General features: G+C 35.6%; 1 protein-coding gene across 1 annotated transcript; it reads left to right on the top strand.

Annotated features, from left to right (window-relative positions):
- Positions 1 to 318: 318 nt before the first annotated feature.
- LOC141337892 (NLR family CARD domain-containing protein 3-like) lies at positions 319 to 20,026 on the top strand. Its single transcript, XM_073843468.1, has 9 exons — positions 319 to 377; positions 1,198 to 1,326; positions 1,790 to 1,874; positions 2,049 to 2,241; positions 2,450 to 4,277; positions 4,797 to 4,967; positions 7,970 to 8,143; positions 12,222 to 12,395; positions 19,798 to 20,026. Exons 1-9 carry the CDS (start codon positions 319 to 321, stop codon positions 20,024 to 20,026), a joined length of 3,042 nt encoding a protein of 1,013 aa, XP_073699569.1.
- The last annotated feature ends 2,755 nt before the right edge of the window (positions 20,027 to 22,781 follow it).

The raw sequence follows: 22,781 nt of genomic DNA, 5'->3' as shown, positions 1-22,781 counted from the left end.
ATGAGAATTATTGCTGACAAACTACAGGCCTAAAGGACAGAAAATGATCGTTTCAAATACTTATAAATGCTCTTCTTAGTGGACAAGACTGCAAGTAAGTTTTCCAAAAGGGGTTATTGAAAACCAATGTGTTTCTGAATGTGGTTATTCTACATGGCAATGCATTTGTTCATAACTGACTTTATTTGATCTAGTGTTTTGTGTTGCTGCTAACTCCAGATATTTCTTGATCTCATTAAGGATCATCATCTCCAGGTCAAACTGAACAGCAGATAGTTTTCTCAACCCAGTGCTGATCTCTGGCAGTTTATCTGCAGTATGTCAGAGGAGCGAGGAAAGGACTCTCCGTCTGAGATGAGTCTCTCACACAAACAGAGGTAAGACTGAGTCTGTTTTCAGACAATCATTTTAAACACTGCTGGACTTTCACATGTTTGCTTTAACAAACAAAACCTTAACTAACCTTGTTTTATATTTACAAATGCTTTGCAGAACTTCAGAGATTCACAACTTCCTAATAAAAAAAAAAAAATATATATATATATATATATATATATAAGGTCAAAGTCTCCTGCAAAGTGATTTATTGTATCTAACAGAAAACACTGATCCAGAAATGCTTTGACTGAAGTGCAGATATTAATTTCATGAATATACAATATGACGTTATAGGAAATCCCTAATATAGACAAAGGCTATTTAAATCCCGCTTGACTGTAAATCACTGTGGTTTGTTTTAGATGACAGGTTTAAGTGGTCTTGAAGTATAATGTAGATGAGTTTGAGTTTTTGTTCCCTCTGATATAATGGGAGGACCACATTAGAAGTGTATGTGCTGAGAAAGATAATGATGCTGAAACTGTAAATAATGAAAGGATGAGTGTTGAAGCTGGGGTCAGTGCCTCTATTGCTAGGGAAGATATAAATGAGGAAGGTGGGAGAAGTGAGACTATTGAGACTGAGGTGAATGTAGGTGAATGCTCAAGTGGCAAAACATTAGATGCAGACAGAGTAGAAATCAAACTCGTGTGTTACATGAGGATGCTGCTGCTGTTACAGAAGAGAGTTTGGACACTGACATTTTCTGTACTGGGATGGAAGGGGACTTATACTTTTCTCTTTTTTTCATTGGGGTATATATTGTACTTTCTTTTTAAAATTTGTAAAATTGATTGTATTAAATAAAGTTTAAAAAAGCTCCTTTCATCTTTGTGTCTTTAGTGTAAGATCAGGCTCTCATGTGTTCAGCTCTGTGTCTGTGAAGAGTGACTGGTCAAAACTTGAACCACCGAAGTTCAGTGAGGAAACACCATCAGCTACTGAAAGGTATTTCATGTGTTTTGTATTGTATGGCACTAGCTAATTGTTCCACTGGGATATTTGTGATAGAAATGAACTAAATAAAACAATAAATCACAGATCATAATATCTGCTTTCCTTTTTTATTGAAGTTGGTCTCCAGCTATTTTTCAGTAATACAATTACACAAGCAGCAACAAATAGCATCCACGATGGAAACATCTACTTAATTTCTATTTGCAGCATTAAACCATTTCAAATTAGACAGAAGAACTCCTGTAATACTGTTTTTTTTTTGTCCTGTTCTTTGCATTATTAGTTCTCTCCTTTATAGGACAGAGATATAGGATCCAGTTTTTACCTAAATTTGTACTTCAATAGAACCTTCTCTTTAACAGCTGATGATTGCTCTTTGTGTTTGATTAAAGAATAAGACGTTTTTCTAACATTTTGCTTTAACCACATTTCATTTTATTCACAAATTTAACAGGCTGCAATGCGAAACATTAGATTCAGACGTCCAGAGTAACAGGAACCACAAGAATTTCACAGACAAACTCCCTGGAATCTTCCAGGTAGGAAAATATTTTCTAAATGTTTAGATTTATAGCAAACAAATTGGTTACTGGGCAGTGTTTTACAAAATATTAATTACTGATTATAAAATTTGGACCAAATATGGATGTGGAATTGGTTAAATTTTGTTCTTTGTCTTTTTTATTTATTTATTTATTTTGCTTTCTTTAAAGGATCTTGAGAAGAAAATAATACAATTTCTAAAGAATGAGCTGGAAATGTTTAAGAAAATATTACAAAAAGAGAACATGCAATACATGAAGGACTTTAATGAGAACAGATGCAGTATGAAAGAAGCAGCTCTTGATCTCACGCTCTACTTCCTGAGAGAGATGAAGCAAGATGAAGCTGCTAATACTCTAGAAGGTAAGAGACTCTGTTAGCTGCTTTCAGCCCTGTGTCAATATGTTTCCTCTTCCACAATCACTGTTATGACTCATATGTCTCTCATATCATGTGTTCATAACCTGTGCTGTTTCTTACAATGACAGACTTCCTTTAGACTTGCACATTCTGCTCCAAACATAACAAACCCAGAGACTAAACAATCTTAATATTTTATTCCCGTATTTAGATGAGCTGAGCCTCGTTCATCAGCTAAAATGTAGCCTAAGGAAGAAATATCAGTGTTTGTTTGAAGGAATTGCAAAACAAGGTGACTCTACTCTTCTGAATAACATCTACACAGATCTCTATATCACTCAGGGTTGTAGTGAACAGGTCAATACTGAACATGAGGTAAGACAGATTGAAGTTGCTTCCAGACGTCATGAATCACAAGAAATACAGGTTGAGTGCAAACATATGTTTAAAGCACCTGAACAAGACAAGCAGATCAGAACTGTACTGACAAAAGGAGTTGCTGGCATCGGAAAATCAGTCTCTGTGCAAAAGTTTGTCCTGGATTGGGCCGAAGGAAAAGAAAATCAAGATATCAGCTTCATATTTCCTCTTCCATTCAGAGAGATGAACTTAAAGGAGAAAGAAGAACTAAGTTTGATGGACCTTATAACTCAGTTTTTCCCAGAAGCAAAAGGACTAAACCTTACAAGAAGAAATCAGTGCAAAGTCTTGTTCATCCTCGATGGATTGGATGAATGCCGACTTCCTGTAAACTTTAAGGATATTGAGACGCATGATGTATCTTCACCAGTCTCTCTGGATGTTCTCCTGACAAACCTCATCAAGGGAAATCTGCTTCCTTCTGCTCTCATCTGGATCACCACCAGACCAGCAGCTGCCAGTAAGATTCCTCCTGACTGTATCGACCGGCTGACAGAGATACGAGGATTCAATGATGCACAAAAGGAGGAGTACTTCAGAAAAAGAATCACGGATGGGAATCTGGCCAAAGAAATCATTGATCATGTTAAACAATCAAAGAGTCTCTTTATCATGTGCCACATCCCAGTCTTCTGCTGGATTTCAGCCACTGTCCTCCAGAACATTTTAGAGAAGAAAAGAAATAATGTTGTGAAAAACAATCAGGCTGATGATGTCTCCAAAACACTGCAGGAGTCAAATACTGAAGACACTCCCAAGACTCTGACACAAATGTACACACACTTTCTCAGATTTCAGATCCAGCAGAGCAGACGAAAGTATGATGGAGAATATACACCAGATGTTTCCTGGGATAAAGATGCCATCTTTTCACTGGGGAAACTGGCATTTCATCAGCTAGAAAGAAACAATGTGATCTTCTATGACACAGATCTGGAAGCCTGTGGTATTGACGTCTATAAAGCATCAGTGTATTCAGGCATGTGTACCCAGATCTTTAAGGAGGAAACTGGGATTGTTCTTGGTACCATGTACTGCTTTGTTCACTTGAGCATTCAAGAGTTTATTGCAGCTCTTTATGCACATCTGTTTCTAGATATAAAGAAGAGAAGTATATTTGTTCATGAGTCTACAGAACAGGAAAACAAAAGTCAAACCATGATTGATTTGCTCAAGACTGCAGTGGACAAGGCACTAGAGAGTGATAATGGACATCTGGATCTTTTTCTTCGCTTTCTCCTTGGTTTGTCACTCCAGTCCAATCAGCGACTCTTACAGGGTCTGTTGACACAGCAAAATGGAAATGACCAGAGCAAAAAGGAAATAGTTCAGTACATCAAGCAGAAATTTGAAGCTAATCTGTCTCCAGAGAGATCCATCAATCTGTTCTACTGTCTGAATGAACTGAACGACCAAACTCTGGTGAAAGACATTCAGACCCACCTTAGCAAAGGAAGTCTCTCATCTGCTGATCTTTCACCTGCCCAGTGGTCTGCTTTGGCCTTTGTGTTGTTGACATCAGAGGAGGAGCTGGAGGAGTTTGAGCTTCAGAAATTCAAGAAATCAGACGAGTGTCTCATTAGATTATCAGCAGTCATCAAAACCTCCAAAAGAGCTCTGTAAGTTGTCATGAAAAATCTTGTTGTTCTGGAAAATTAATTTTATTAAAAATTATAGTGTTTTTCTTTAGCTGAGAATGAAGATGATGCTTAGTCCATCAAATGTCCACTCAAATGTGTGCAGTAAATGTCAACAGATAATCAGCTAACTAGTGATTGTGGTTTATTTTAATGTATAATTCCAGCCTTTCTGCAGTACTAGTAGTACCAAATACTGGGTCAGTGTGGTACCCGCTGATAGACAGCTGCTCAAACATTCCTGTGCATATTTTTGTGAGCACTCTGTAAACGGTATTGTGTTTTAACAGCATGTTTTACAGCCAGTGTTGAGCACATGATCATAATAGTTAGGGTGTTTAATCAGTATTCACTTAATAATGCTTTTCCTTGAAGCCATAGAACTAACACTTTCGAATTTATAAATCAATGTAATTAAAGCTATAGATTGACTTATTATTTATTATTTGTATTTAGCAAACATATTTAATCTAATATTCTGTAATCTTATTTATGTCGTAGGTTAAATGATTGTGGTTTAACAGACAAAAGCTGTTCAGCTCTGGCTACAGTTCTTGGATCAGATACCAGTTTGAAAGAGCTGAACATGAGCAATAATAATCTGCAGGATTCAGGAGTGAAGCTGTTTTGCGCTGGACTGGGAAATATGGAGTGTCATTTGGAGATACTGAGGTAAGTTGTGTGACAATAGACCAAAATTGATCTTAACAAAAACATAAGGTGAAAAACAGACTTGGATAATGAACAAGTCTGTATATTGTGCATAGATACTTTTACATTTATGCCTGCCATAGTGTGTTTTTTTTTTCTCTGATTCAGTCTTTTATTGACACTGTCCTAAGCCTACACATTGTGCTACACCATTTACTGAATGTATTTGATTGTGTTCAAGCTACAGATAACTAAACATACCTTTGGTTTATTTGTATCTATGGTGATGCATCGATATGTGTATATATAATTGGATATTAAATAATTGGAAATTAAAAGCTAAGATAAAATATTTCCAGGCTATTATTATTTTTGCATTACAATTACTGATGGGAGTTCAGGGATTTCCTCTTGAAGTCTAGACTAGAAACCTAAGCGTAAGTAAGCAATAACGTCTAAAAGTAAGCAATTACGTCTAAAAACATTAAGCCTCTCTTGAACCATCTTTGACACATTGCTGCATTTGGATTTAGTCGGTCTTAGTTTGGTCTGTTTCTTCATGTCATTCTAGACGGACTGATGATGATGAGATCAGATCTCTGTGTGGAGCACTGGCTGTTGTCAGACTCCTTGTGCAATTAAAAATCGCACTTGATCGTTACAGTTAATGGCAAAATTATCATTTGGAAATATAAACTGATACTTCCTACTGACACACTACAGCAAGCGATAGAAATGACTGACGTTATTCTTGACTGAAGTGCCTAGCAACTTTTTGATGCCTGGTTTTGTTGTTGTTTATTAAATATTATAACTCAATAAATAAAAAATGTATATAAACTATATTTTAAGCAATGTATTTAATAATAGTATTTAGTGTTGAGAAACGTGCGTGTATTCGATGATTTGTTACATTGTTCCGCCATTAGATGGCGACAAGAGGCCGTCTTACGAGTGAGCAGTTATTAGTGACTTTGGGATTTTTAAATTGAAAAGTTAAGCGGAAGTTATTTTTAGCTTCAACAGCAGCTTGCCACAGTGAATAAGTGCACTAAACAGCAAAACCACCCCTAACAGATGAACGGATATTAACGCTTTCTTCAGTAAACATTCAAACTAATGTTGTATCATGGTGAATATGAATAATGAATCAGATGCAGGTACATTAATGACTTGCTCAGTGCATCTCTCTCTCATAATACTCAAACATGATACAATGAGGTTTTAATGCAGTAATACAATAGGCTTTAAAGGTGCCATAGAATGGAAAACTGAATTTACCTTGGCATGGTTGAATAATAACAGTTCAGTACATGGACATAACGTACTGTGAGTCTTAAACACCATCGTTTCCTACTTATATAAATCAAGTGTTTGCAAAAGACAACTGAAAAAAGGGCAAATTCCAACACAACACAGACTGTTACGCAACAGTCCAGAGGCGTAATAGTTACGTCCCCAACATTTGCATCACCCAAACATCAGTAATGTCAGTAGTGATGGGAAGTTCGGATCATTTTACCGACTCGGATCTTTGAGTCTCGTTCAGCAAAATGAACGAATCTTTTTTCGAGTCATTTCGTTCATTTTACCAAAATATAATTAAAAAGCAATGTTTTACTTCCATAACATATGTACTGCTTATACAAACGTTCATCACACTACAAACAAGACAAAACTATAAGGCTATTAGAAACAGAAAAGAATAAATCATTGTTTACCTGGGTCTTCAGTCTATGATTAGCTCCTTCACTTCTATCTGTCCGGGTCCGAGTCGTTCGTTCATCACGTGACAGCCCCATACGCTTAACCTATGCAGTCTGAGCCGGAAACAAAATTGTTTAGTTCATCTCTCGAGTCCTCGGGTTTGAGTCCTTCGTTCATAGTTGCGCAATTGCGCATGCGCGACTGAACGAATCACTCCCCAAGATGACCCGTTCTTTCCGAGTCACATTAAAGATTCATTCTAAATGAACGAATCGTTCAAGAACGACCCATCACTAAACGTCAGTGCATCAGTAAAACCACTGAAGGGACATGGTTAGCTTAAAGCTAGCGGTAGCCTGTACATAAGATTTTACTTACATAAACGGAGAGGTGACTGCACTGATGATGGCCAATGATTTACAGATCCTGAGCATCACTAAAGCATCAAAACTTGTGTGTTAAGTCCTTATATGTTATACTAGTTCGCTGCAGTATAACGTTACACAGAGCACATGCTTTAACTGTAGTGAGAGAAAAAAATGTCGCTGATTCAAAACGGCAGATTCAACAAACCGCATATTAAAAGTGTCTAGAGTTAAATAAATGAAGCGGCCATAATTAAATATATATTTCCTCCACGTGTTTCCTTACAGCTGTGTGAGCAAGCCACTCTGTAAGACAGCCAATCAGAGCAGAGCTCCTCATTATTATGCAGGAAACTTCCAAATAAGGCAATAACAGAGCATTTCATTCTAGGGACAAGTCCTAGGGTTGTAAATGGACCTGTAAAACCGTTTCTGCAGATTTTTGCCCTTTCCTATGCCATATACCTTCTATGTAGATATCAGAGAACAATTTAAAATATTGTTTCAATGCATTCTATGGCACATTTAAATGAAGCAACTCAACATTCCTTCGTTACTAATTCTAAAGTGATGTTTTGGAATTAGTAACGGAGCTAATGCTCAGCTGATTAACCATCAAACTTTGATTTGAATCTGTGGCGGAAGGAATAGTTTGCACAAAAGAGAGCTTTTAAAGACAGTCTGTTGTTGTTTTGTTTATGTATGCCGTTGAACTGTTGTATGAACGCAATATTACTCTCGTAGACTTGAGATATGGCTGTATATCGGCACTCTGTGATTACCTGTGGCCTCGTGCCTATGGAGAATCACAACCGTGCCGATCTACATCCAAGTTTTAGTTAAATCGTGTAAGGAATAAAATATAATTGTGTTTAGGGATTTTCATTGTTTAGGTCATTTCTAGAATAACTGATTAATCATCTGAATGTGACATTTTCATTCTGGTTCTAGGCTTTCAAACTGCAGTATCACTGAAGAAGGTTATAAAGCTCTGGCTTCAGCTCTGAGATCAAACCCTTCACACCTGATAGAGCTGGATCTCACAGGAAATGATCCTGGACAATCAGGAGTGAAGGAGCTCAATCATTTACTACAGGATCCAAACTGTCAACTCAAGACACTGAGGTGAGACCTGATCAAATAATGGTACACAAATAAATGATTGTCAAATAAATGACAATAATCTGGACAATGTGTTTCATCAGAATGATCATATCAGGTGCTGTGGGTTTTGTTGAACTGATGATCAAAGTCAAAGTCTGCTTTATTGTCAATTCTGCCACATGTACAGCACATACATACTGAGAATTAAAAATGCGTTACTCACAGGCCCTTGGTGCAAAAACATTCAGTTTCTCAAGCCAGTTTTCTCTGTGCTGATGTTTCTCACTCCTTCTGAAAGATCTTGAGGCTTTTAATTGCACACTCTGTATTTGTAAACTGAAAATCATGATCTAGTGAGGTTTTGCTCTTCTGCTCTGTGGGACGTTTCTGTTCTCCTGAGTTTGCTTTAGGACTGAGTGTCCCTCTAGTTTCTTTCCAATAACTGTGACTATTAGACTTTGGTTTTGAATATTTATGTATTTGTGTATTTAAATGTTTAAAGAAACATTTTGCAATTACTAGATCTCTGTTTAGAATAAAACTGGGTTTTTTTCTGTATTAATTTTTGTAATACAATGGATCTTTAAATTAATTGATCTTGTTTGCTTCATCTTGTCTTCTGCAGGTTTTTGGGTCCTGCTGCAGATGAAGGCTGTCAGTATGTGACTGGAATTGTGGGTAAAAACCCGTTACTCCTGAGAGAGCTGAATCTGAGTAAACATGAACTAGGAGACACACGAGTGAATCAGATCTCTGCTCTACTGGAGGATAAACACTGTCAACTCAACACACTGATGTGAGTATTGCTGCTTTAGTTCAAATCTTACATTACTTTTAATAGTACTGTTATTGTAGTTGATCATATTTCCATATTTGTGTCAGAACAGTTTTAACCCTCTGGGGCCGACGGTCACGCCGGCGTGACCAACCTACTTTTTTTAAGATCAGCGCAAAAGACACTAAAAATGCTCTGTCAGTTTTAGTCATACAAATTAGAGATATACATCATTGGAAACTGTAAAGTGTGTACTTTTATTTGTGCACACTCACAGGAACAGCAGAAAGTTGTGCTTTTTTATTTAGAATAAAGAAAACAAACAGGGTGATTTCTGTTTTCTCTGTCTCCGCGAACTGCTTTTAGAAATGCGTTACTTAAATCATTCAAACTCGGTGAATACTCAGCACACAAACAGAAAAGTGGTATCTACTGAAAGCTTGAGATTTATGCTTTTAAACGAAGTAAGTTTGATCAAAAACCAATAATCTGTGATAAATTAATCTATATGAAACCAAGGAGATGTCTAGTCTTTCCAGTTCCAACTAATTATCTCTAATGTGACCGCGCCCACTATCGCGAAATCTTTTGCCATGCAAATTAGCCATGTGCTGCAGGCGCGGCAAGGACCGGAGTATCTGTATGCGAGGAAACTCCCACATCACCGCAACAAAGCAACATGACTTCAAGTTCATCTTGGTTACAGTTTGTTCCTGAATTAAGATATGCTGTGAGGAATTAGACTTATATTTACCACGATCATAAGAAGGACGTGATGCGACGCAAACCCAACAGGAGGAGACATTTACATGAGTAAGTCTTACTTTCATTTTCCTACTAGCTTTCGCTGTTGTTTCCTTTGGCAAAACATGTACACATTTTACTAGTTAGACTTATTCCAAACTAAAATTCCTGACTTTATCAAATGAAACATTATGAAGTACGTTTGATTGCATTGCATCTCTCACGATGCCAGGATATTTATAATGTTCTAGAAAAACGATGTGATTATGACTGTGAGATGCATTTATGACGATATGTTTATGACTGTAGAATCATACTTTATTTATTTATTTTATTGTATAACAGTAGGGTGTAAAAGTAATATGAGTGCTTACACTGAATGTATGTTTACATCATGTTTATTAGTAATATAGTGCTAAACGATATTACATGTCCTTTTTTACATTAGTACAAATGCTAGAGTCTATGACTGTATACTGACAGATGATCCTGATATGATTTTTGTTTTGTTTTTGTAGTGATCTCAAACCTGCTCAAAAGATGAATCCTGCCCTCTTTCCCTTGAGTGCCTTCAAACTGTATTCCTCTGAGAGCACTAGAAACTTGAGATGTTCAACTACACTGATATTCTAGTGTAAAACAAGTTTTTGACTTTTTTTGTATTTTTTTTAAGTGCACACAAAATAGCAGGTAAGATTTACCTGTTTCATTTGTTGAACAGAATTCAGAAGAAGTTTTCAGAAATGCCACAAAGTCTGTGCACATCTGTGTGGTCAGATCAGGAAGCTCAATAATGTGTCTTTGACCTTCATTATGTATGTTTTGTTTATACAGTGTAGTAAATAAAATAAAAATAATCTAAAACTCCATTCTCTGAATCTTCTCACATTGTTTCTTGTTCTGCTAGTGAAGTCAGGCATTGATGGGGCCATTAGGGAGGGCTCTTTTGTCTCTCAGGTGTGAATTGCTAAATATTCATGGGCCATTGCCACACCTATGAATAATCCCTTTCGATCACAAAACATGTTTTATAAAATTTAAATCAATATATTGTTTTCTCTGAACGAGTGAACGAGATGATTTTCACATCATTTGGTTGAAAAAATTCTAACCTACGACATCCAATTATCTAAAGTCTTGTAAAGAAATGTCCTATAAGTCGTTCATGGCCTTATTTCAGTGACTTCAAAACTTTAGATTTTCAATAACCACGCATAAACATAGTTTTCTCAAAAACACAAACATGCACATTAATGTTGCTTGCATATTATTGTAGCCCAATATGTGCTGATTACAATGTAATCTGACTTTAACCATTCATATGTTTTTAAGATACTGAAAAAAGCACAAATGTCAGGGCATGTCAAAACTTCTTCAGGGCCCCAAAACACCTCAGACCCCAGAGGGTTAAAGTATATATTGTAATAGAAATATATTGTTTATTAGCCACAATGCAAATAGCAATGTGTAACATTTTACCAGATTTAGTGCTACACTTTTGTTTGTTCCCCACGAAATGTTTTTTTACAAAAAGTTTGAATGTAAAAGAATGATCATTAGTTCCACACACAGATATATGGAAATTCTACAGTGATTTAAAAGAGAAAAACTACACTTTTACAGTTAAATTCTGTGTAAATTAAAGATAAGTGGCAAAATCTGATAAACATATGACTGCTGAATGTAATCATGTTTACTGATTGCTGGTATGCAAGTGTTTTTTTTTTGTCATCTATTCATAACTGCTTTTAATTTAAAGTTTGTGTTTGTCAAACTGTAAAATGTCTAATTTTGGTGCAGCATATACTGTAAATTGTAAAAACTGAACGAGCATTTCAGAATCAGTGATCAGTATCTGCCTCAAATGTCCTGATCAGTGCAGCACTAAAGCAAATCAACTGCCTTTTCAAAACTTATTTGAATGTATTCAGTTTAAGGAAATATGTTTATTCATTAAATTAACACATGTGCAAAATATAATATTTTTATAAGCAAACTGTCTTTGTTGTTGACTTGTAATTGTTTAGTCTACAGTATGTTTGAACATTGATCTGTGAGACTAAAGTGATTTATGACTATAGTAGACAGTAACAATTTCATTAGTTAACATTAGCTATTAAATATATTTTGACAGCATTTATTAATCTGTTCATGTTAGTTTATATAATTAATCATTGTTCATGTCAATTCACAGTGTATTTACTAATTAACAGAATACTTTTTAATTTAAAACTGTATTAGTAAATGTTGAAACTTACATTAAGGTTATTAAATGCTAGTAGTTCATCATTAGTTCATGTTAACTAATGTAGTTAATGTTATCAATTGAAATCTCATAACTTGGATAAATAACTCACATCTTAATGGGTAATTTAGCTGATTTTAACCTTTGCATAACTTTATACCTTTTGTGTAGTTTGTAGTATATTTAAATGAACAATGTGTAGTCTTTCTCCATGTTACCTGCACACAGATATCACCATTTATTTGTCAGCAAAAATCTGCTGGAAGATGCAAAACACATTTAGTAAGATGATCATCATAGATCTGAGTCATTGTTCTTTCTCGTTCTGTCTTCAGTCTGTGGAGATGCAGTATTACAGAGAAACAGTGTCTCATCCTGACTTCAGCTCTGAAATCAAACCCATCACACCTGAGAGAACTGAACCTGAGCTGGAATCAAATAACAAACACAGGAGTGAATGACTTATGTGACGTACTGAAGGATTTACACTGTAAACTGGAGAGATTGAGGTCAGTAACATTCACATACAAGAATCAAAATGATGAAAATCACTTCAACAGTTTAAACCAAAACACTTTAGACTCAGTATGTTATCACTTCACATTATATTAATGTAATTAGCAATAAGCAATTAAAAAAAAAACATTCATTTTATTTATCTTTTAATAATCTTTTAAACTTTGTTTTAAAACGTGGGTGGGGCACTTTCCTTTTTTCCCTGTGTTTTTACTTTTATTATTATAGGACAGTATTAGGCCCGTAATTCTTCACGTCATTGAATAAATGCATGGATATGTAATAAACATTAGTAGTCTTAAACTATGGAGTTAAATGAATGCCTTAAAGATTTGCATACGCAGAGTAAGAGTTGTGGAAGTGTACATGAGACTGTAAGCGTAAATTAAATTTGCATGCGCAAGAGAAGCTTTGTAAAGGTGTAAATCGCATTTCAAGCGTAAGAAAAAAATCATTTGCAGTATTTTACTGTTACTCGTAAGTGTAATTCATGTATTGTGAAACTGCAGCTTCATGTTTACACAAAATAAATATGATTTGTATTCTTCTGACTTCCATTTTTGGCCCATTGTTTTTGCTAAAATATGGTCAATGAATATGATATGATCCGTGAATAGTGATTTACTCATGAAAACAACAGTTTAAAAAATTTCCAAAAGGATTGACTGCGTAGAACCAATCTGTATGTGTAAAAATACAAACTGTTGCAAATGTCTAAATGACTTGTTTGCTAAGAATGCGTTGTTCTTCTGGGTTGAATTCCAGGCTTTATACTGTAATAGGTTGCGCTGCGCCGGATGTGAGCACAATAATACAGATAATGAGCTCACACGGGAAAGGCTGTACAGTATCTCTTCTTAGATTTATACAAATTAAATAAACACAAATATGTTTTATTGAAGTAGACCTTTCAAGCTGTTTATATAACTGTCACAGATTTGTAGGTTGAGGAGTGGAAATAAGGTGCTGGAAACCGGAGTAATAATAAACACTGATATTTATTGAGCAAATAACAAAGAACATGGAGCAGAAACAAACTGAAGTAACAATTAACGACGGACACTGGGGTGTGATCAGACACAGACTTCAATACACAGAAACAGGGGTGTGGCTACAAACAAGATAACGAGGGGGAAATACAAATAAGGGCAAGACTAAACCAATGGGAACAAAACCAAAGGGGAACACAAGGACTAAACCATTTAGACTAGAAACATAGGGGGAAAAACACTATGGAAAACAGAACAGAGACAGACACAATCCTGACAATAACAAGCTGTGGCAGAAAGCGCACCCTATTATTTTACAAAAGCAATTTGTAACGTTTTGTTGTTTTTGTGGAAGTACATAAAATAAAGCAGACATTTGTATTTCTTTCTTGTTATTACAATGTAAAGCATCGAGAAGTGCAGTGTTACGCTTTATATGAGATGTATATTTGCAAGAAATATGGCCTGTGCAACAGCCTACCATTATAAAGAAACGTTATTATGACTAATTTGCAGAGCAGTAGCGGTAACTCATCATCACAATACAAAGAAACCGTTTGACATTTCTCTTTGTTTCTTTCTGTTCATATTTCAATTTAGATAAAGAAATATTTCATGCGTCGAATATTCAAAAATAACTGTTTTGATCAGAGTCCTCTGGGTCTGAGTGCAGTTACTAGATATATTATAGACAAATTGGAGATTATTCTCAAAAACATGTTGCTACAATCAAAACTATTACATTAAAATACATTTTTAAGAGTGCATTTCTATAACTTCAGCAGCGTGCAGATCCTGGTTTATGTCAGGACTGTGGAGAAGGCAGCACGGACAATTCAAATAGCTCACTCACATAACGTAACCCTATGTCTTCAATGGGGAAAATCTGATCGTATGAAGTATGTCATTATTACTAGAAAAAACATGTTGTTTTAATGAGATAATTGTGTCATTTTAACTATGTTTTGTTTTACAGCATATTTTATTCCTGTTTTTTCAATAATTATATTGAACCAAATTTTTGTTTAAAAAATGGAATCGTCCCTGATCAGTAGACAGATGAAATTATGTATGTGTGTAGTGCAAATACTAGGCCATCTGTATATCATCAAAATTACAATAAAGTAATATATCATATATAGCCTGTTGAGGAGGAAAGATTGGAATTCAGTATGAACACATAGCCTAATTGTACACAACAAATAATCATGTTTTACTTAAGTTATTTATTTAATTAATTATTTAAGTATCCGTACATTAAAAGTACCATTCCTCTGGCAGGGAGAATGATCCTGAACTAAATGGAGATAAATGTTTTGGCACGTGATGTATTTAATAAACCAGGTAAGAGTAAATGGAGAGTCCGCGAGAGTCTCATTTAAAGGTTGTATCAGCGATTTCTAGCCTGAAACATAAAGTGTAAAATTCAGCTGATCTTTCATCACGATCCGCTCGCTGCCTGTCCCATAAATTGTCTGTGAAAAAACCGCATCTCTCTGGTCAGCCTAGGGTCCGAGATATGCCAAAAAAACAATCGGCACTACCAACCATTCCACAGCAAAAACAAACATTGTTCCAACCAATCAGCGTCAGGGGTTTGGTGTTGTGGACTTTCGCTCCGCCTCCCTCACATCCCTGCACCAGTAGGAAAGTCCACAACACGAACCCCCTGACGCTGATTGGTTGGAACACGGTTTGTTTATCTGTGGTTATAGTTGATAGCGCCGATTGTTTTTTTGGCATATCTCGGACCCTAGGCTGACCAGAGAGACGCGGTTTTTTCACAGACAATTTATGGGGCAGGCAGCGAGCGGATCGTGAATAAAGGTCAGCTGAATTTGACACTTTATGTTCTAGGCTAGAAATCGCTGATACAACCTTTAATTGGCTACAAGAAAGTGGTGGACCTGCCCTCAAAAATATAATGTTGTCTGTCTGTTCAAAGTTTTTTTCTGAATTATGCCTTGACAAAATGAGATAACAAAAATTCCCTCTGTTGAAACATTTGACTTTAATATGTCATTGACTTCATCCAGTGTTTAGATTTTTGTACTAGAGATGTATGCAAATTAGTGTATATTTCATTAAATAATGTCTCATTAGCATGTTTAAACCTAACATTTTAGAAAACTTGTAACACAAAAATGTTTGCAATTATAAATGTAATCAATCAACTAAGTAAGTGACGTGATATCTGTTAGTACTTTTTTTTTTACCCTATTCACCTGCAGTGTCTCGTCTTAATAAAAAATAAGTTATAGACCTGTTCTATAGGAAAGGTAACCTTAAATGACTTCTGTTGTGATCTGATGCTATAGGGACAATAAAATTAAATGAAATTTGACTTTCAAGGGGGACTGGGGCACCCCTCTAATATAATAATAAAATATAATTATTATATAATGCCCTTAATCTACCCCTTACACAAGATCTTCTGCAGTTTTAGACTTAAAAAAAAAACCTTTGTTTTGTAGGAATTATAAGCTTCTTTCCAAAAAAAAAAAAATTGTCCCATCAGGGTCATAATTTTACCTTGAGGGGATATTTGGTCCCCTTGACCACAAGTAGTATTTAAAACTTGACAAAAAGTAGTGTTTGAGAATGTCTGAATATATATATATATATATATATATATATATATATATATATATATATATATATACACAAATTCATAACCTTATAAAAGAAAGAAATTATGTCCAAAAACATCAAGCTTATCCTGAAGCATCTTGGAGATGTTGCCACAGTTCTTCTGGATTTAAGGCCGTTTCACACTGAGCGTGATGCGAAAAAGCGAAGCAAATTGCCAACGAGCGGTGCTTTCAATTTGATAACCTTCTGCTAATGCAATGCATTTTTCCTCAGATATGGATCTCGAATATGGATTTAACATCATCTGCTGCTCAATATACAGCATTAAACTGAGATCAAATTTGGTTTCACACCAGAAACACAAACTATCTATAATGTTAAATACATCTTAAAATATAATAGATGAACAATTAGCATTAAGCTATATTTGAAAATGTATCTGATTATTAATGTTGTTGTTGTTTTTTGGCTTTAAACCCATTTAAACCATCACTGAGTTCTTGTAATAACATTTGAGAGGGTGGAAAAAATCCTTGTGAATGATCTCGTCTGGAGTGAATAGCCCCATAGGGATCTATTGTTTCAATTGAAAAGTGTCATTGAGCCAAATGTTTGCGTTCAGCATGAAAAGGCCTTTAGTCTGTCTCAGTTTGTTCTGTTTCTTCATGTCATTCCAGACGGACTGATGATGATGAGATCAGATCTCTGTGTGGAGCACTGGCTGTTGTCAGACTCCTTGTGCAAACTAAAATCTCACTGGATTATTACAATTAATGGCAACATGAATGTTAATTGTAATGTAAACTGATATTTCCTACTGACACACTACAGCAAAAAAAAGAAATAACTGACTTTAAACCATTTTTATCTGGTGAAAATACTAGTGGAATAAGACTTTTGCACAGTACTATACAGAACAAAAATTATGGAAGTAAAACACTGACAAACGTTTTTGAAGCAAAACAGGGTGCTGTATAGCACTAACTGCTGTGGCACGAAATGCAGATGGAGGGCAGGAAGTAATTTTACTCCATGGGAATCAATAGCAGAAACTTAAAATGCCTATGTTTAAAGGCGCTCAACATCGGTCAAACCGAGAAACCACACAAAGCTTTTATAATTGCTTGAAAATCTGCTGTCGGTAACAGGGAACGGCGAGAAATTTACTGAAAAGTGGCTTGTAAACCTCCATCTGCGGTCAGGAAGAGAGTCAGATAATGCTTGAGTGTGCAAATGGTAAAGAAAATATATAATAATATGTTAAGATATTACTGAAGAAGTGTATAAATAGATACAGTGTGAGACAGTGAGAATTTACTCAATGCTAAACGACACATGTACACGATGTACGCATATATTTGTTGTTTCGAGAGCTTAATGGATATTGCAATAAATTTAAGTGAGTGACAACTTTTTAGTGACTATATGAAAGCGATATTTGCTCGCTTTCTGCGTTATAATCAGTCCAGAATTTAAATAAAAGTTTCGCTTTACATGCCTGACTAAAAAAGCAGAACTGATGAGACGGAGCAAAGTCTGTCCTGTATTGGTTTGGATGCTATCACAAGAGAAAGGTACAGAAAAATCACAACTGTGATCGTTATATTATGATGACGATATTTTTTGTTTATATATATACAGTATATATATATATATGTTTATATCTTAATATTATTATAGCTTTAATTAACCATTTTCACACACAAGCATTATCTGACTCTCCTCCTGACCGCAGACGCAGGTTTACAAGACACTTTTATCTGCGTTTTTCAGTCAAATTCTTGCGTTTTCCTCCATATGAACAGTATATATTCATACAAGATAAGAAATTAAATTTCTAGGTTTGACCAATTTCCATAAACAACTTAAAACATAGGCATTTCGAGTTTCTGCTAGTGATTCCTATGGAGAAAAATAACTTCCTGCCCTCCAGCTGCATTTCATGCGTCATCAGAACCACGTGATTGCAAACAACCTATTGCTCTTCCTGACATACCTGGATGTGTAGCATCGAATTGCTTGGCGAATTTGAATCGGTGAATTTTTTGGAAGCAAAAAAATACGCACCGAAATGTCCTGTCAAGTATCAAAGGTTGCATTGAAATTATTTAGTATTGAAATTTTGAACACTGCAATTGTTAAATTTGTATTTTAAAATAATATGAATATTTAATATTTAAATTGTAAACAATGTAATATTGAAAGTCGTATTTTAAAATAATCTGTATTATTAACATTGAAAATTTTACAAATGAAATTTTATGTTTCCACTTGAAAAATTCACAGCCTAAATATCCACCCATGTTGAATTGCACAACCTTAAAATGCAAGCACTGTTAATACGATGCATTTTATTTCAGTTAGTGCTATACAGCACCGTGTTTTGCTTCAAAAACATTTGTCAGTGTTTTACTTCCATAAAAAAATATATTACATTGATTTTACTGAAAATTTAAAAAGTTACATTTCAGGTGTTCAGTCACTTTTGACCATAAAGACCACAAGTGTATCTCACAAATGAGGAGCATCAGAAGATTAAAGCTTGAAAGTGACTGTAAGCTGGAGATACTAAAGTGAATTGATATCTAACATTTTAATTTGTCAGAGTTTGCTTTACAACTAATATTAAATTAAATTAAGTTTTAGTTCATTTGTATATGGAATAAAATATAATTGTGTTTAGGGATTTCATTGTTCAGGTCATTTCTAGAATAACTGATTAATGATCTGAATGTGACATTTTCATTCTGGTTCTAGGCTTTCAAACTGCAGTATCACTGAAGAAGGTTATAAAGCTCTGGCTTCAGCTCTGAGATCAAACCCTTCACACCTGATAGAGCTGGATCTCACAGGAAATGATCCTGGACAATCAGGAGTGAAGGAGCTCAATCATTTACTACAGGATCCAAACTGTCAACTCAAGACACTGAGGTGAGACCTGATCAAATAATGGTACACAAATAAATTTGAATGTTTTTTTTTTTTTTTTTGGTTAGCCATACAATAATCTGGACAATGTTTCATCAGAATGATCATATCAAGTGCTGTGGGTTTTGTTGAACTGATGATCAAAGTCAAAGTCTGCTTTTTTGTCAAATCTACCGCCTGCGTTACTCACAGACCCTTGGTGCACACGGATAACACTAACAGTAGAATGTAAAAATACAGACAAATACAGATTAAATATAATATAAGTACAAGTATATTAATAAGGACATGTAAACAAGATAAAGTAGCTCAAGGCACATGTCAGAGAGTGCAAACCAGTGAAATAAACAAACAGTGCAGATATAATGAGTGTAGTGAAAAAAGAGCTTATCATTCTGTTTAAAGTGACAAAGAGCTCAGAGAGCAGTCTTTATTTAACTGTCAGAAGAGGTAGTTTTCAGTCCAGTGCTGCACAGAGTGACTGGTGTGGGTCAGTGTGTGTTAGTGGGAGGGGGCTGAAAGATCCTGGGGATGTGGGAGTGGAGGGTCAGAGTTCAGTAGTGCATGGGGCAAAAGAGGGGAGGGGGCAGAGTCAGGAGAGAGTTGAGCTTCTTGACAGTCTGATGGATGAAGCTGTCCTTCTGGTTAGAATGCTCTCGATGGTGCCTCTGTAGAAGGTGCACATGATGAGGCCTGGGGCTCTGGCTCTTCTCAGTTTGTGGAGGAAGTAGAGACGCTGCTGTGCTTTCTTGGCCAGTGCAGTGGTGTTGTTTGTCCAGGAGAGGTCCTCTATGATGTGCCCACCCAGGAACTTGCTGCTGCTCACTCTCTCCACAGTCAACTGTTGATGGTCAGAGGCTCATGCTCAGTGTGTGCTCTCCTAAAGTCAAGAACAATCTCCTTCATCTTCTCCACATTCAGAAAGAGATTGTTGTCTCCACACCAACCAGGTGCCTCCCCTTGCTCCTGTAGTTTGTCTCATCTCTGTTGCTGATGAGATCCATCACAGTCGTGTCATCTCAAACGTAATGAAGAGGTTGTATCTGTGTGATGGTGTGCAGTCGTGGGTCAGCAGAGTGAAGAGGAGGACCTCAGCACACATTAGGCTCGTTTGAGATGTGCCTCGCCTGAAATATAGGCCAGAGTAGACGGCTGCAGTTAAGGGAGGAGTGAAATAAGTGCAGTCAAGACGGACAGTTCTGATCTCCAGAAGCGAAACAAATACCTATGAGATCAAAGGCGGATATTGCGTTATTCACACTCACCTGCTGTGTTGCTGATAAACATGATATAATTTCAGTTCTGTTGCTTTTATATGAAAATAAATATGATGCACAAGACACTAACTGCAGCCTGGAGCAATGGGCGTGCCAAAAGGTGAGGGTGTGGCAAAAAGTTTCTTATTGGTCTTGCCGAAACGTAGGGGCATGCCAAAAGGTTTTGCGAAAAATGCCTGCATGGCGCGGGTTACTGACGTCATCACCACGGCAAGTTTAGGTTATAGTTTCTCTCTCTTTTATTACTATTATTTTGTTTCAACATTTTATTGTATATTCTCATTTTTACATATTGTAGTCTTTTGCAATAAAAAAGGTTTACAAAACCTATAGTATATAGTAATCAAAAACAAAGTACAACTATTTTTGCAGTTTTGCAATAAATAAATGATTCTGATTGCACTTTTCTTGTGATTTTTTTTTTTTTTTTTTTTTTCACTTTTCTGGAGTGGGATTACCGACTATAAAAAATACTTTTATGCTATATTGTTAATAAAATGGTAATTTCCCTGCATATTTTGGTCAGTTACTTTTTATATCCTTTTATATTCGCTATAAAATAGGTTTAGGTTTGGGGGAGGTTAAGGGGGCTAAAAATGATAGATGAACTTTTTTATTGCAGACTCATGGTTCATAGCTCACAAAAACAACAGACAACACAAAATCAAAAAACAAAAACACATTAAATACATATAAAAAAATTATTCTATCTTTTCAGGAGACCAGTGTCTCCATAGTTTAGATGTATAGCGTATGGCGCTATGTTCAGTGTTAGTCAGTATCATGATGACACTATTTCCAGACTTGGCAAATGAACTTATACATTATGTTTCTCCAAACAGCCTTCAATGTGTTAACTCGAGCAGACACAAACAAGTCACTGGCACCAGTCCATCTCGGCTTTTTTAACAAAAGTCTCAGTGCATCATTATAAGCCACTTGTAGTCTCTGAAGGCTGGCTTTTTTGTAATTCCACCAGAGATTTGCTGTGTACAGAGAAGTACAATATGCTTTGAACAAAGTTAATTAAAAAGTTAATAAAAAGGCATTGATATGAATATCTTAATGAAATTAAAGAAACGTAAATATTTTACGTTTTTTAGCTATAAATACATAGCTATGTGTATGTTTTAAACGCTGAAATACGTCTAAATTGTACGTTTTAGCATCAATAAAATGTACAAAAATGTAGGTTTTGTGCCTCTAAACGTTGCGTATAAATTCCTCCGTATAAACAATGAGAGCAGGCTGTTGTGGGACACCTGTGTTCATTGTGAGGGTGCTGGATGTGTTTCTGAGACCCGAACTGCCTGAGGTTTCCCAGTCAGAAAGTCAAACAGTTGCACAGCGAGGTGTTGAGCCCCAGCTGGACCAATTTGTGAATGAGCTGTTGAGTGAATGATGACATTCAACACAGTTTAGTGTGCTGCTATTCTGGAGTATGGTATACCTTGATCATTAACATAAACTATTTTTATGGACACTTTTACTCAAACTATTTAAATGTTTCTGAACACACTGTAGTTTAATTGCCATCAAGTTCAGATTCACTCTATCACTGTATCTCTACAGCAGGTCTGTGAGTCTCCAGATGATCAAAAACATCCAGTTTCACAAGACCGTTTTCTGCCATTTCTATTATGTGACTATTAGACTTTCAATTAATATGTATTTATTTGTGTATTCAAATTTTCAAAGAAAGGTTTTGCAATTACTAGAGCTCATTTTAAAACATAAATAAATATAAAAATATATTTTTTTTAAATCAGAACTAAATTGATCTTGTTTGCTTCATCTTCTGTTCTGAAGGTTTTTGGGTCCTGCTGCAGATGAAGGCTGTCAGTATGTGACTGGAAATGTGGGTAAAAACCTGTTACTCCTAAAAGAGCTGAATCTGAGTGGATATGAACTAGGAGACACACGAGTGAATCAGATCTCTGCTCTACTGGAGGATAAACACTGTCAACTCAACACACTGATGTGAGTATTGCTGCTTTAGTTACAATCTTACATTACTTTTAATAGTACTGTTATTGTAGTTGATCATATTTCCTCATTAGTTTGAGTCAGAGCAGTTTTTCTCAGCATCACAAAGAGCCACTAATGTGAAGATCCTACTATTTCTTGCTGGATCGGGTGTAATGGTCAGACAGGGCTGATCTAAATCCAGTATTGTGTGAACTGTTCTGTGTTTCTGTTAAGCCACAAAAACGGCATACAAGCACAATATTCCAAGTTTTCTGAAGTTATTTGAGCTTAATGTGAGGCACAGATGATTATTTTAAGGCCTTACAATACAATACTGTAAACTCTTTTCTCTGCTGCGTCTGTCAGTCATTCTCTGTTCAATTCCAACTCTGGTTGTGTTCAGTTACAACAGTCAGCTCCATAAAACTCTCTCCAAGCTCATTCAGTGTCCCATTATTATTGATTTGTGGATAAATGTCAATGATTTTGCATATATATGGCTGTTTGTTGTTGTTGTTTCTAAATCATGTTTCCGGGTGTCTGTTGAACAAAACACAGCATAGCAAAGACTATCAATAGTTTTTAACATGCACATTAACTGAAATTTAAAACTGTTAAAGGAAAA

This window comes from Garra rufa, chromosome 7, assembly GCF_049309525.1.
Source record: "Garra rufa chromosome 7, GarRuf1.0, whole genome shotgun sequence".
NCBI classification, from domain to species: domain Eukaryota; kingdom Metazoa; phylum Chordata; class Actinopteri; order Cypriniformes; family Cyprinidae; genus Garra; species Garra rufa.
Note: the sequence above shows the minus strand (reverse complement) of the source record. Positions and strands in the feature narration are given on the sequence as shown.

Coding starts and splice junctions, on each gene's coding strand:
- LOC141337892 (XM_073843468.1), top strand. CDS start 319: ATGTCAGAGGAGCGAGGAAAGGACTCTCCGTCTGAGATGAGTCTCTCA. Junction 2,242..2,449: donor AGCTGCTAATACTCTAGAAG/GTAAGAGACTCT, acceptor TCCCGTATTTAG/ATGAGCTGAGCCTCGTTCAT. Junction 12,396..19,797: donor TGTAAACTGGAGAGATTGAG/GTCAGTAACATT, acceptor GCTCTCCTAAAG/TCAAGAACAATCTCCTTCAT.